Source organism: Herpailurus yagouaroundi, unplaced genomic scaffold, assembly GCF_014898765.1.
Source record: "Herpailurus yagouaroundi ecotype Mexico unplaced genomic scaffold, PumYag 142, whole genome shotgun sequence".
In the NCBI taxonomy this organism is placed as follows: Eukaryota; Metazoa; Chordata; class Mammalia; order Carnivora; family Felidae; genus Herpailurus; species Herpailurus yagouaroundi.
The window spans coordinates 14,544,993-14,560,973 of record NW_024412397.1 but is presented as its reverse complement, the minus strand read 5'-3'; the positions used below and the strand labels follow the sequence as shown (position 1 = coordinate 14,560,973).

General features: G+C 35.5%; 1 protein-coding gene across 8 annotated transcripts in view; it reads left to right on the top strand.

Annotated features, from left to right (window-relative positions):
- Positions 1-15,981, top strand: part of RELCH (RAB11 binding and LisH domain, coiled-coil and HEAT repeat containing) — a 114,432-nt gene that overhangs the window by 90,522 nt on the left and 7,929 nt on the right. For all 8 annotated transcript variants that reach the window (XM_040478634.1, XM_040478630.1, XM_040478629.1 and 5 more), the window contains 4 exons: positions 686-824; positions 4,754-4,870; positions 9,252-9,340; positions 12,229-12,299. In XM_040478634.1, coding sequence (XP_040334568.1) covers positions 686-824; positions 4,754-4,870; positions 9,252-9,340; positions 12,229-12,299 — 416 coding nt within the window. The remainder of the gene's footprint in view (positions 1-685; positions 825-4,753; positions 4,871-9,251; positions 9,341-12,228; positions 12,300-15,981) is intronic.

The window sequence follows — 15,981 nt, the reverse complement described above, 5'->3', positions numbered from 1 at the left end:
GAACGAGAACCCCTACAGATTAGAAGATAAGTCATCTGTGGACATAGTACATAGCCACTGAAATGGAAATACACATTTTACCCCCCAAAAAAGAAACACTATTTTATGAAATTCCTTTGTCATACAGATTTTCTAATAATAAAAATTAAACAACTTTGTTACTTATGGGGTGGGAGGGGGGAAGTTTTCCATTTTTCCCTTATGTATTTCACTGGTGAAGCAACATTAAAAAATATCATTCTGCAAAGCTTGCAGTCTTGGCAGAATTTCAACATATTCTTAAATCCTAAAATAAAAATGTCTTTTAGGGAAATGTGAGTAAGATATAAGTCATTAATGACTCATTGCTTTCAGAAGGTGAATAATTGGGTAACCTACTGTGATTGGTTTTGAGAATTAAAATTTAGGTACAAAATCACTATAAATACTGTTTTTCTCTAAATACTGTGGGGGTCTTTTGTTTCTGTAGTTTTTAAGGGAATGTTTGTATTTTCAAAAAATAAAGAAAGAAGAATCAGCAAGCATAAATAAAAATGTGTTGTTTAATTCCAGGCTTCTACTGTCATGTTGATATAAATCATTTGAACCCATGCTGAAAGCCACGTTTAATATGTATCTTTCTCTTTAACAACTCTACTCAGTTTTTAAAATTCTTTGAAATAACTGTAAAATATCTAATTTTAAGTTGCTGGAAAGAGTGAAAATGCAGTTGGCTTCTTTTCTGGAAGATCCTCAGTACCAAGACCAGTATTCTTTGCATACAGAGATCATAAAAACATTTGGTAGAGTTGGGCCTAATGCAGAACCAAGGTTCCGAGATGAGTGTAAGTTGCATTTTTTACCCTTTTTTTTTTCCTGACTTGTAACGTAAGATCAAAACCAGAAGCTCCTCTCAGGATTTGTCCTATATTAAAACTCTCGTACACTTTATCTTCTGTATACTGAAAGGTAAAAGTGAACCAAGCTGATTATTGTGAACTGATTAGTAATACTATTTATTAACGGGTGGGTTTTATACGATACACCGATTGTTGTAACACATATGAAAAGTACCTCATAAACACTTTGAAGTCATTTTTAAAACATTTTAAATAACTGAATTGCAAAATACTGTGCTGAGTTATATTCAGAGCTTATTATTTAACTCTCATTTTTAAGGAAATTTTTATGTGTTTCTAGACATGTTCTTATGAAAAATGTGCTTTTCTTGCACTTACTATGCCATTCAGCTATGATAAATGAGTTTGTTTTATTGCATAGCTTTTTGATCTACTAAATGATCTGCATGATTATCTGCTAAAGCATTTTCTCTAGTTTCTATAATACCTCTTTTACTGTGGGCCTCAGCCTTTATGACAGTAATTTCCTTTAGTGGCATCAAATCATCCAGTAATTATTACTCCAAAAGCTTGTCAGTTATCCCTGCTGTACTTTAGTCCTTTAATTTTTAGCAATTTGACATGCTCTAGAGAGGACCCCAAGTTTGGCTTCTTGAGTCATTTTAGTTTCTAGTACAAAATTGGATTTTCCCATGGTCTAGTTGTTGCATATCCAGCATGATATTTTTAATATACAAAAAACGTTGTTAGGATTTGGACGGCAGTGTCCAAAAGGTCTGTGGAGGGCATGACCCTTACTGAACTACAGAAACGCAATCACGAGATTATTTTTTAATGGGTAATAATGTTGATAACATGAGGAGAAAAGAGCAATATTTCACAATTAGCTAACAGGAAAGTGTTGGTATTTTAGTTAGCAATAGGGATAGTTCCACATACGGTAATATCAGATTTACAGGTGAACCTAGTAAAAACTCTGTTGGTACTTTGACCAGCTTTGTTGAGGATGTCATTGCTCTGAAGTGGAGAGACTAAGTCCTGGCTCTTGGATCAAGGAATTGGCTAAATAGGCAATGAGTCTTTGGTGTGTGCCATGTTGTCGAGTTAATAACTCTCTAGAACGGGATCTAACCTTTTCGTGTGTGTTCAAAGGAAAGGTTTATGCATCACAGAGAAGAAAGACATTTTCTTTTCATAATGGTCCCAAAATAACAAAGGTTGGCTTGGGAAAAGATTGAGGATAGACGTTTCCACTGTTTGAATAGGTGTAATAAACCTATAATAAAATAGGTGTAATAAAGTTTACTTTAAAACTTTATCCTGAGGAATTTAATGTCCTATATTAATAAGGCTAATGGTAAAGTAGAACCCATATTGACAAGGATGTCATACTGTTATCTATCTGTATTTATGGACAATTGCTTTTAGGAGTTTAGAGGAAGGACAGAGAACTGTTGGGTTGTAATATCTTCCTTGGAGTGGCATTTTGGATATTTGTCATTCTGTTTTTTAGAGAATAGAGGACATTGGTTGACCCAGTGGCCTTTTTCTTTCCCAACTCTTCATTATCACGGGACCTTTGGGTCTTGATTTTATTTCAGGGGCCATTGGTTTAATCTGGAACACAATGCAGTCGTTTTGTTGTTGTTTGTTTTCAGCTTTTTTACTTTATAAGGCTCTCTGAAAATGTTCAATCATATGCTGGAGATTTTCTAACATGGCATTTTACATTTCAAGTTAGTTTTTTTAGAAGTTCTCTATTTCAGTTTTGAGCCCATTTACAAAAATAGAGGATAAGAGTCCTTTTACTTTGGCTGTTGAATCTACCCCAAATATTTTTTGAAAGTTCATTGAAATCTATTTTTATAAAGTCTCCTATTGATTTATCTCTATTTTGTCTGTAGTTTAGACTGTGTCCAATCTGTCCTTAAGAAAAAGGCTTCTGAAATGGCTTTAAGTTGTCCATTTCCCATTTTCCTTGCCCACTGAAGGTCAGTTGTAGAATTATGCATATCTTGGTTATTAAATCTTTTAACCACTAATTTCCTTCTGAGAGGTTATCAATTAAGTAAATTAATTGCTACAGAGGTAGTAGCTAGGATAATATGTATATAATGAACTGTTCTTATAGTAAATTTTTCTCTATCTTTTGAGATTTAGGGGTATCTTTAGTGATAGCCTTTAGTTGGCTCTAGAGTTTAAAGTAACTTCTATAAATTTGTTTTCTAGTTAACCAGTTTTAAGGGGTGATTGTGCAGTATGGTTATTGAGTTCCCGAGAAAAACATTAAGGAAAGGATTGCTTATATAGGTGGTCAGAAAAGGAGCAGGAGGAATAAATAGGCCTGGTGTCAATAGATAAAGAAGTTCAAGGAACCTTCTAAAGATTTGGGTAGAAGTGAATCCAAAAATTCTCTAGAGAGACTGTCTTAGAGCCATCATTTTGTTGAGGCCTCAGCATGCCAGTTAGTGAATTGGAGTTTCAGTGAATTCAGGGAAATCAATGAACGTTTGGAGTTTTTGTCTCCTAATTTTTTTTCTAGAGTTCCTCTTAAGTATGCTGTTATTAATTTTAACAAGTCAAAATTCCCTAAAAATGGCCACTGGTATTCTAAGTTATTGTGGGGGGGTTTTGCCATTTACTAACGTAAGTATAAAAGTTGTGATTATATGGTTTACTGAAGAAGCAGGAGGTTTTTCTAGGAAGAGATTATGGCTTTCACATAGACAAACTCAGTGCAAACATGAAAGAAGTCACTACAATTGGTCAGAAGTCTGTGCTTATGAAGGGTGTTTTGGGATCCCTAGCCAAACAGAGATTAGAAAGGGGCCTTATGAGCAACACTGTGGTAGTCACTGACCCTGGAACCATTTCTTCAAGGAACCCTGGTTTTCGTGGGAACTGGTATTTAGAAAACACCATCTTGGGCAGTAGATGTGCTCATTGCTACTGAATTGGATGCTGTTTCTTGGGCCATCCCTTTTATTTTAGCAGTAGGTTGTCTATGTTTTTGAAATTTCACATTATTCATTGAGACAGAAGATGACTTGTGAGCGCTTTGAGTGACTTGAACTAAACCACCAGTGCTATTTGACATTTGTCCTGCTAAGAATTTGAGAAAACTAAAGTTAAGAACTGTTTTATGAAATTAGTCAGAGAAAAACAAAAATTATATGACTTCACTCATATGAGGACTCTAAGAAACAAAACAGATGAACATAAGGGAAGGGAAACAAAAATAATATAAAAACAGGGAGGGGGACAAAACAAAAGAGACTCATAAATATGGAGAACAAACTGAGGGTCGCTGGAGGGGTTGTGGGAGGGGGGATGGGCTAAATGGGGAAGGGGCATTAAGGAATCTACTGAAATCATTGCTTCACTATATACTTACTAATTTGGATGTAAATTTTAAAAAATAAAAAATAAAGTTAAAAAAAGAATTGTTTCATGAAGAAGTGAAATAATTTGATGTTGAAGAAGAATAAGTATACTGTATTTATCTTTTGTTTAATAACAATGGTAATACCTGATTTTTATTTGTAAAGATAAAACTTATTTGTAAAGATAATAGTAACACAAAGAGGTAGGTTGTTTACATTTGTTTATTTGGTTTTCATCCTTCAAATTAGGAAATTTAATTTCAGTGAGGCCAAGTGACCTGTATACATCCTCATAATTAGGTTATAGTGCCAGTGCTATGGTCTCTTCCTCCCAAATATTCTTATTCCGGAAAACATGCTTTCCTCTCTAGTATGAAAAAGCAAGTAAAGGATTTGGGTAACCTTTTGAAATCATCTAGAAATTAAAATGAAATTTTATAAATTTTAAAATGAAAAAAATTTTGTTCAACAGGTGAGTGTGGTGTGTGCAACATTTTAGAGAAAAATCTAAATTTCTTTTTCTTTTTTCAGTTGTTATACCACACTTGCATAAGTTAGCCTTGGTGAACAACTTACAAATTGTGGATTCTAAAAGACTGGATATTGCCACCCATCTTTTTGAAGCTTACAGTGCACTTTCCTGTTGTTGTATCCTTGCTTTATTAACGTGTATCTATATTTATATGACCAATCTTGCGGTGGAATCTCCGTTGTTGAAGTGTGGAAACTAATATTTTTTTCTCTTCGACTTACTTATATAATGATTATAGAAAATTAAAATTTTGATTTGACTCGCCCCACTCCTTATTCTAGCTCTCATAAGTTTAAAAGATCATTTTAAGTCCTCTGTGCTTTTATGTTTTATAGTTTTGAAAACATTGACTAAAGTTTTGTCTATGTTAATTGGCTATGTAACTGAGCAAGAAATGATCATAGCTGAGGCTTCTGTTAATCAAAAGGAAGCCTTGTATGTGTTCTGGCATTTGGGTCTTTCAGTGAAGGTTTAACCATCTATGTCCGGTGGAATGCTGGGGCGAGATATCACTCATTGAAAAATACAGTGCCAACATGGCTGATCATCTCCAGTGATGGTAGAACCGAAGGAAAACTCAGGGCACCTGGGTGGCTCAGTCAGTTGAGCGTCTGGCTCTTGATTTCGGCTCCGGTCATGACCCTAGGGTTCTCTCCCCTTCTGCCCCTCTCCCCACTCACACTCTCTCTTTCTCAAAAAAAAAAAAAAAAAAAAAAAAAAATGGGGCACCTGGGTGGCTCAGTCCTGTAAGCGTCCGACTTTGGCTCAGGTCATGATCTCGAGGTTTGTGAGTTTGAGACCCACGTCAGGCTCTGTGCCGACAGCTCAAAGCCTGGAGCCTGCTTCAGATTCTGTGTCTCCTCCTCTTTGTCCCTCCCCTGCTCATGCTCTGTCTCTCTCTGTCTCTCAATAATAAATAAATGTTTTTTTTTTTTTTAAATGTTTTTTTAAACTGAAGGAAAGCTCTAAGATCATCTGACTCATGTCAACTACTACATTTTATAAACGATTAAACTAAAGCTTAAAGACATTAGTGACTTCTATTTTTTTTATAGTTAAAAGCAAAACTGTGACTAGAAAAAGAACTTTAGCTGTCCTGTTACGTGCTCTCTTTACTGTCCCAGGACTAGTAAAATAAAACCAAGAAGGAAGCAGAGATCAAGATGAGCAGAGTGAGCTCCAGCTTCTGTGTTCTCCCATGAAAAGGCAGGCGAGGTCAAAAAAGAGGAAATAAGAGATTGAAAAAGGATTGAAAGGCTGACTACTCAAACAGAACTATAGAAGCTAATGCTAGACAACATAATCAGAGAATTCTAACAGGAAAAATGACAGTAGAGAGAGGGTCCTGGAGGACACAGAAAGAGTTGCATTGATATTTATGGTTCCATATTGTTATATACCAGTTTGAAGTAGGAAGTAAAGTGAACAGGTAATTTTAAATAAGGTAGACATGTTCCAAAATACCACTGATGGCTATTTTGGTATATACCAGTTCATTGGCACTGGATTCTTGACTGGAATGTTCCCAATGGGAGATTTTGTTTTGAATAAATCAAGCAGGGAAAGTAGAAACCTAGAGCTATCTGTTAAGGAGCTATTTGTCCTTTTGGAAATGTTAAAACTTTAAGTTCAGTGCATAGTTGAGAGCATTTTATTTTTAGGAATCAATTAATATAAATTACCTCTTCCTGTGGATGACATAAGCCATGTTTTTTATAACGCAAATTATAAAGTGGCAGAGACACTGTATTTTGGTAATTTTGTACTTCAACTATCCATGTATCTTCTATAAGTTTATTTCCACTAAAAGGAGAACTTGCTATTATTCTTGATTTATCTCGTTGGCATTTTCTACTTAGAGAAAATAGAGGAAGCAAAAAGAGGAAGTGATATTCCGAATTAGTAAGGAACCAGTCTTTACTAATGGAGAAGTGACAATACCCTTTCAAGAAAGTAATAATGGCATGTCAAAGAAAGAAAATATCGCTATGTTTGTACCTTCCCTAGACTTTGTGAAAGTAGATGTTTAAAAACTTAAGCAAAAAGTGATGTATAATCTATGGCAGAGAGTTCCTTAAGGAGTATGCCTCAAGGGAAACTGAAAAGTCAAAAGATCAAAAATTCTAGCTGTATAAAACCACTTATTCCAAGTGGGCAAGGCAGTGGTTTCTAAAGAGAATAGAATCTGTATAGAAAGAATATTATTGTGTGTTTAGGTATGTACACAAAATAGAATAATATAATAAAGTCTTTACACCAATATAGTAAGGGGAAGAACATCTTAACAATAGACCCTGTTTGAATACTAAACGTGTTAGTTCTGAATGAGTCATAACTTGTGTCAACAGAGTGGCGTGGCCACAATAAAATCACATTGTCCTGTGATCCAAATCTGTTCTGCTGTTCCACTGCATTCTAACCTGATAGAACACAAGAGTATTCCTCTCAACATCATATTTTAATAAGGACATGGAAAAACTATAGTGTTTAACATTAGGTATAGTAATAAGTGAAGAAATTATGTTTAAAAAAAAATCAAAGGAATTTAGAAATGTTTAAGCTGGAGAAGAGATGGCTTGGGGATGAAAAGGTGATTCAAAAAAAATTTTTTTTAATATTATTTTAAAGGTTATATAGAAGAAGGGTTAAGCACACTGTGTAACTCAGGTGTAGAGCTAACACAAGAAGGTTACAGAGAGTCTGATTTTATTTATAAGAAAAACTGTAATTTAGCTATTAAAAATGTATTCAACCTCTTACGAAACTACGAATGTCCTATCAGTGTTAGCACTTAGAGACTTTGTGGCCGTCACTCACAGATGAGGTAGAGTTGATTCCTAATATCAGATAGGATGAAATGACCTCTAACAAAGATTGTGTGATTCTACAGGGAAAGGGTAGAACCAAACAGTAAGTAGAAAGAGAGGGGGGAGACTTAACCCTTTACCAACAAATAAGGCCATCTTCAGCTTCTCAATCGGTATCCATATTTCTCTAGATCAGACTCTTGACTGCCAGTTGAAAGGTCACTCACAGTTACATTTTGATGGTATTTTCCCCATGTCTAGAAAACAAAACTATGTAGCCATTATGTTGTAGCCCTCTCTCTGACTACAGGAATTGGTTCAACCAAATGTCATCTATATTTTTAGTACTTATAAATATAAGTCACTTGTTATAGGAGGCTTGTTTACAAACAGCTATTATTCATAATTTTTTTTAAGTTTATTTAGATCATAACTGTATTTTTAAGGTAAATTTTATATATTATACTTAATAAAATTCATTATTTTTTTTTTTTCCAAAAAAGACTGGTAAACTTTTTTTTTTCTCTTTTACAAAGAGAGTGTGAGCTGGGGAGAAGGGTAGGGGGAGATAGAGGGAGGGAGGAAGGGAGGGAGGGAGAATCTTAAGCGGGCTCCATGCAGAGCACGGAGCCCAACGTGGGGCTTGATCCCACAACCCCGAGATCATGACCTGAGCCAGAATCAAGAGTCAGACACTCCACCAATCCAGGCACCCCTAATTAACCCATCTTTATAGGGAACTCATTTATTGGCATTTTTCACCTTAATATGGTATAACATTAAATAACTATTTTTAAATGGCCAACAACTATGATGAGGTGAGAATGTGATGTTAATAAACAGTGAGTTGTTTTCATGAGAAATGCACCCTTTTTCTTGATCCCTTTGAATGTCAGAATAATCAATAAAACTCAAAAGTGACCAGGAACCGTAACTAATACTAAATTTATATTATTACAACAAAAGTTCTCTTACCCAATTCAATTAGGACCAATAGCAGGTCCGTTTAATAGGATGGTTAAAGCAGGACATCAAGGGAATAGTGTATATAACTTATTTTAACTTAATATACATATTTTCTTTACCAATCTTTTGATGTAGGACTGAGGCATTTCTTTTGTGTAAGTCTGCTGAGTAAAGTATCTTTCTTAAATAAACCACATCCATAATGTAATTGTGATTTTCAGTTTATGTTTCTTTAAAGAGGATCTGGAAACATTTCTGATACTGGATGTAGACCTTTTTCAGATTTTTATATTTTTCCTAACCTTTTACACTTGTTTCATACATCCATAATTAAACAGCCACATTTTAAGCAATTGGCCCTTACCGTTTTTTTTTAAACTTTTCGACTTAGTTGTCATGGAAACATTAATTTTCATTTCACACTCATTTAAATATCCAATTAAATTACATGATTTACTGTTTACACTCATTTCATGTGTTTACATAACATGTAATTAAATTATGTAATGTTACAATAATCCATACCACTGACGTAAAGGATTTGTGGGAATTAACACAGTTGACTCTTGATAAGTAACTAACTCAACAAATGAGAATCATGCTTGAGGGAAGCCTCTTTGCTCCAAGTGATCTGCATGCCTGAGGCGTCATTGTTATTATTCTCTTGTTCTGTTGGACATACCAGTTTGTTTGTTTTTAATTCCCTTAACTCCCTGGTCTCAAGTCATTTCAGAGGATTTAATGGTTAATCACTTTTTACCTGGTCTCAGATGTTTACGGACTGACATGGAGCATCTTTCTCCGGAGCACGAGGTGAGCTCCCATGATGATGAAGCCACTGATTATCCGAGCCATGTTCCTATGTTTTACTGTCTCCTCTTCAGACTTGCATTCTTCTTTGTGTGAGGCATGAGTATGATATGCTGTGCTTTTAAATTTTAATATTTTATATTTTAACATTTGAAATATAGTGTAGTGTCATCTTATGGATTTTTATTTACCGGTCGGGAGATCTTGAGAAACCCCTTTATCATCTTTGATCCTCTGTTTAATTCTGTATAGTAGGGATAACATACTTTCCTTCACTGAATATAGTCAGAATCTAATGAGCTAAGGTACACGGAATGCTTTCTGATCTGTAAAATGCTATACAATTTTTATCTCAGACCATTAACTTTCTTAGAAGGAAAGTTTCTGTTTTCTGTCTCAATTTCCTCAAAACTCTTTTATTCTGTTTTTCTTCTTGTTTCCTCCAAAACCCTGTTTATCATTTATTTCCTATTCTGCATTTTCAGCTTGTTTATCTACCCATTACCATGGTAGGTTTGATTTTTTTTCTATTTTTCCAGATTTTTACAGAGGAAGCTTAGATTATTTATTTTTAAACTTTTCTTTTCTGATACCTGACCTTAAGACTAAGTGTATCCCTTGAGATACCACCTGTGCATTTGCTACATTGTGTCTTCATTATCGTTCAAAGTAAATTCTCATTTCTATTACTTATTGATCCCTGAGTTTTGTTTAATAACATTTAATTCTCCTATGTTTTTATCAGGTTTTTTGTGATCTTCTGTTAGCAGTTAAAACACATATTAAAGTTATGATTGGGAATTATCTATTTCTCCTTTGCTTGGTGTGTTTTATAGATACCATTTATCAAGTTGAGGAGGTATCAGTCTCCCAGATTCCCTTTCCAACCTTGGTAGAAGACTAGAGCTTTATTTTCTAAACTTGGGCTATCCCACATAGCTGAGAGCAGGAATGAGTGAGGGCTATGATGAGAAGAGGGAAATTAAGTGAAGGCATAGTGATGGAAACCTCATTACCTTTCACCTTCTTGGATCCAAGAATGCTGGCAGCTAGGTTTATACCCACAGGGGGAAAAAGATAGAAGTTTGGTTTTTGCCCAGTTCACCTTAAAGTGAAGTTACTCATGCATGAAGAGATTCTAATCAGCATTTTAGTGCCCTAGTCTTTAGTGGACATCCCAAGATCACCAGCCATTTGAGAAACCTCTCACATGAAAGATGTAGATGAAAACATACATGCAAGAAAGAGAATACTGGAGGAAACAGACAATGCAGGGAGCAGAAGAAAAAGTACAAAAAACTCCCCCTTTTTAGGGGGATGATAATAATAATAATAAAGGAAAACCCAGCTAAACAAACAAAATCTAAAGGGCACCTCTGTAGCTCAGTCAGGTAACTGTCCAACTCTGGATTTCAGCTCAAGTCACGATCTCACAGTTCGTGAGATCGAGCCCCACATCCGGCTCTGCAAGAACAGCACGGAAACTGCTTGGAATTCTCTCTCTCTCTCTCTCTCTCTCTCTCTCTCTCTCTCTCTCTCTCCCTCTCCCCCTCTCGCTCTCCCCCTCTCTCTCCCTCTCCCTCTCTCCCTCCCTCTCTCTCTCGCTGCCCCTCTCCCACTCACATGTGCACATACTCCCTCTCAAAATAAATAAACATTTAAAACAAACAAGCAAAATCTATAATCTGTGAGATCAGAGTGGAAAACCAGACAAGATTCAAAGAAGGATGAATCTAGATCTAACATGCATGTGACAGAAGCCTCATTTAATAACCAAAGTCCTCACTATAATCTGCAAAGCACTGTAAGATCTCCCCCCCCCCCCCCCACTTCACTTCTCATCTTCTACCCTCTCGCCTGCTCACTCTGCACCCACCACTCTGGTCTCCTTGCTTAGAACATGATGGACATACTCTCCCTTAGATGGAGCCTTTGCTTAGCCTCTTCCCAGTGTATAAAACACTTGCTCCTTCCTCTCCCCCAGGCTTTTCCTTACATGTCATCTCCATGAAGCCTGCTGGGGACACCTCCGTGTAAATTGGAACACTCTGTGTCTTGACCCCTGGCTCCCCATATTTTAACTCAATACTCTTCAAAGCCCTATCACCTTCTAATGTATTATATAACTTACCAATTTTTTGTATTTATTGTCAAGAACATAAGCTCTCCGTAAGGAGGGAATGTTGTCTGTCTTATTTGTGCATTCTGTATATCTAAAAAAGTTCCTGGCACATAGTAGGCGACAGTAAATACTGGTTGTTTAGTGACCTCCATACCCAAACGCGGGCCAAGAATATTCAAGACCATTCAGTTTCTGGTGAGGTTGCCAGCGATTGGAGGAGCAGCTTAGGTCCCGCCACCCTTTCCATCATTCATTCAGTCTCCGTGCAAACATGATGTTAACTCTTAGATGCCCGTTATATTCCCATCTATATTTTAGTAGCCACAGACCTATACCTGGTCTCTGCTTTACACATTAAAACAGAGCATCTTGCTGTTTGCAACCTGGAGAAAACAAGGGGGCATGGGACAGAACAGCTTTTCCTGGGAAAATAATGTGTAACCATGGTATGTGTATATGTTAAATGTCTAGACATATACAAATTTTACTTTTAACATTAGATGGTAGGGAAAGCTAAGGGAGAATTGATACCAGATTCAGAAGGAAGGTTAGTGAAGATTATATGATTGAGGTCTTTTAAAGCTATTTCTGTACCTACCATAGCAATCTAATGTGAATTCCTTTAACGGAATAACTGCCAAAACCTTACATTTTTAAATAGTCGTAGTTTATGGGACTATTAAAAATTAAATTAAAGAACTCTAGATTAAACAATAGCATTTCACTATTGTAAATTGTATTTTACTAAAGTCCTTTTTTTTGAAATCAGGTTATTTTAAGTTCCATGATAAAGGAATGTGAACAAAAAGTAGAGAACAAGACCGTCCAAGAGCCTCAAGGGTAAGACATGAATTCTTTTTTTAAGGCTTCATATTAACCTTAATTTCTCTATCTAAATTTTCTACAAATGGGTATGGTATTTTATTTTGTGTTACTTTGTAGTCATTTATTTGGAAGGTAAGAAAAGTATTTACATCAGCAGTTATCAAATGCTGATTTATAAACCACCTACATCAGAATTATCTGGGGAATTTCAATTTTAGGTCTCTACTCCATGCTCTGTGCCGTCCTCTCAACAGTCTGATTCAGCCTAGGGATCTGTATATTTATTTAAAAGCTTCCAAAGACATTGTGGTAGGTAGCTGGATTTGGGAATCACTGGTCAAAATAGTTTTGTGGAAATTTGTGACTGGAGTTGTAAGGCATAACTTGATTGACTGCATAAAGGACTATAAACTTGTGAATGTTCTATTCACGTGCTCCCAACCAAACTAACCAGAATTCAGATTCATTGAAGCTAAACTACAAGCATGGATGTGAAAGAGTAAAGTTGGGCATTCAGGAGAGGAAGTAATTTACAAATCGACCGTGTGTACTCTTAACCTTTTGACATAACCTTGAGCAGTTAATCATAAATAGACTCTGTTAGGCATAAAAAGCTCAAAGGCTTTTCCTTTATAAAACTAACTAGCAGGAATAAGGAATACCTATCAGGCTAGGTACCCATACACACACTTACCCCTCCACACCCCCAACCTCCTCCCCACATATGTATGCTTAGAGCTTTTTACCTCTTACTGCATGTAAGAACCCTTTCTGTAGCCTCCTGGGATGGTAGGAACTGTTCTACAACTGTAACCTTGGAAAGTTAAAACAGTAAAAATAGGTTTCAATTCTGAACACAAAATCCATAAAACTAACTACCTAAGCAAGCACTTCTGCTCAATTGTCATACATTAAGTATTAAGATTATTTGGTGCCTTGTTTAAAATGTAAAGTTTGGGGACAAAACTAAAAATTATGTGTGAAAATATATTCTAAATGAAATTTCATTAATTAGCATACAGGAATTAAGAAAGAGAAAAAAATAGGGGCACCTGGGTGGCTCGGTCGGTTAAGTGTCTGACCTCGGCTCAGGTCATGATTTCACAGTTCGTGGTTCAAGCCCCGCGTCGGGCTCTGTGCTGACAACTCAGAGCCTGGAGCCTGCTTCAGATTCTGTGTCTCCCTCTCTCTCTACCCCTCCCCTGCTCATGCTCTGTCTCTCTGTCTCAAAAATAAATTTAAAAAAAACATTAAAAAAAAATTTAAGAAAGAGAAAAACACGTCTTTGTAACTTCCCAAGATTGTTTCAGTTATATGACTCCTAAAAAGAAAAAGTTTATTTTTATAATCATTATTTTTCCCTATTATTCAAATCTTCCGTATTATTTTTTTAGATTTGTATTTTAGGTAATTTTGAATAAATACAAAATAAATAATAGAGTGAATTCCCATGTACTCAGCACTCAGCTTCAATAATTGTCAACTCCTATTTTATTTCATCCATGCCCCTCCTATATTCTGGTATGTAGCTCTTAAAGATAAATGCTATTTTTTTAAAACATAATGTCATTTTCACGCCAAAATAACAACTTCTTAATATTATCATCAGCTATGTAGCCTGTGTTCAAATTTCTAATTGTTTTGTACATGTCGTTAGTGATTTGTTGTTTGTTTTTTTCCGTACAGTCTGTTTCTTTGAGTCAGAATCCAGAGTTCCATACGTTGCAATTAGTTGACATGTCTTTTAAGTCTCTTTTAATCCATAGGTTCCCCTTCTATCTCATTTTTTTCTTCATATAACTTACATATTAAAGAAACTGAGTCTTTGTTCTGTACAGGTCCCACAGTCTGAATTTGGTTGATTGCATTTCCCTCGTGTTGTTTTAACATGTTCCTCTGTATTTCCTGTAAATTTGGTTGTTGGTTCTGGATCCAGAGACTTCAACAGATTCGGGGCATGTTTCTTTGTTTTGCATGACTGCTTCATAGGAGGAGGTGTGTTTTCTTCACGAGAGAGACAATGTCTACTTCTCTCTTTTTTTGGTGATAGTAGCATCTGTTAATGATCAATGCCTAGCTCCACTAATTCATTAACCATTACTAAATACATTAGAATAAGATGTTTTAGTAATTCACTGTTACTAAATACTAATGTACATTAGTATGTAAATGTAATACTAAAGTAGATACATTACTGTTTAGTAATAGTGAATTACTAAAATATCTAATTCTATCATTCACTCTTCATTGGTGAGTTAGAATACTTCAGGAAAGAAAACCTTCCCCTATATGTACTACAGTTACCCAGTGATAGAGTTTTTTATAGTAAAGTCAAGGTAAATGTTCAATTCTTTCTCTTTACTCACCAGTTTTCTAAGATATTGAATTGATTCACCCTCTAATGGTGACTGTTTTGTTCAAGTATCATAAACACATGTATTTTCAAATATTTGATGTAATTAAATGCATCGTACTTACTATCTTTTGATGCCCATCAAAATTATCCCATCTTTGGCCATTGCAAGCCTTTTCAAGATGACTTCCCAAGTCCTTTTGACATTAATTTACCAGATGGAATGGTATGGAGAGAGAGAAAAAAAAAAAAAAACATTCTAGGATATAGTTTTGAAGAAGATAAGCCAGGAGGCACCTAGCTGGCTCAGTTGGTGGAGACTCTTGATCTCGGGGTCGTGAGTTCAAGCCCCACGTTGGATGTAGAGATTACTTAAAAATTTTTTTAAAGTGAAAAAAAAAAAGAAGCCAGGCATTTAAGGGGTTGGGTTCTACAGATTCAAAATCAACAAAAATGGCAACTGGTTTGATTTGAGTTGCAAAGGAAAGATCTGAGATTTCACAGAAAAAAGACAACATTACCTTACAAGGCAGCCTGTTTCATTTTTAACAACTCTATTCTTTTACAAAAAAATACCCTGAGTTAAAGTCTCTCTAAAACATTTACTCTCTAAAATATGTTTCATCATCTGGTAGAGGGGTGGGGAAGCATTACAGACCCCTTTGTAAAAAGGATAAAAATGTAAACTTTCTCTTCAGGAAAAAATGCTGCAATGCAATTGTTCTTTGTTGGAAAGCTTTTTGTAAAATAGATACCTGGGTCCTTTCTACCATTTGGAAAGAATCAGAATAACTGGGGTTAGGCCAAGGCATCTGGGTTTTCAAATAGTTCTCCAGGTGATTGTGATGTATATCAGTAAAGCTATGCAAATATATATTTATATCTAATTTGGCACACATAACGTTAGTGTCTGTCTTCTAAATTTTCTCTTCTCCATAGTGAACATCTCAGACTCTTTAACATCATTGTTGCCCTCCTCTTAGAATATCACTAAAACTCGATAGTACTTCAAGTATTATCTGACCTGTGTATCCTGTTTTTCTCAATGCAAACTAAAATCATACTTACCTTTCGGCTTACAGTATTCTTCTACAGAGAGGAAACAGCACTGTAAACATTAAAGAAAGGCATCAGAGAAAAGATAGGACTTGAACTGGGACCTTAAGGATGTCTAGACACCAGATAGAAAGAAAGAGATAAGTTAAGAATGTTCTGAACATTAAACTCAGCAAACTTGACTCAAGGGGGTCTAGAGATTGAACAGTAATGGTTGGTAAAAACACATACACACAAGATTTAGATTGCTATGTTTCTTGAATGCCAAGCATACTTTATCTTGTTAGG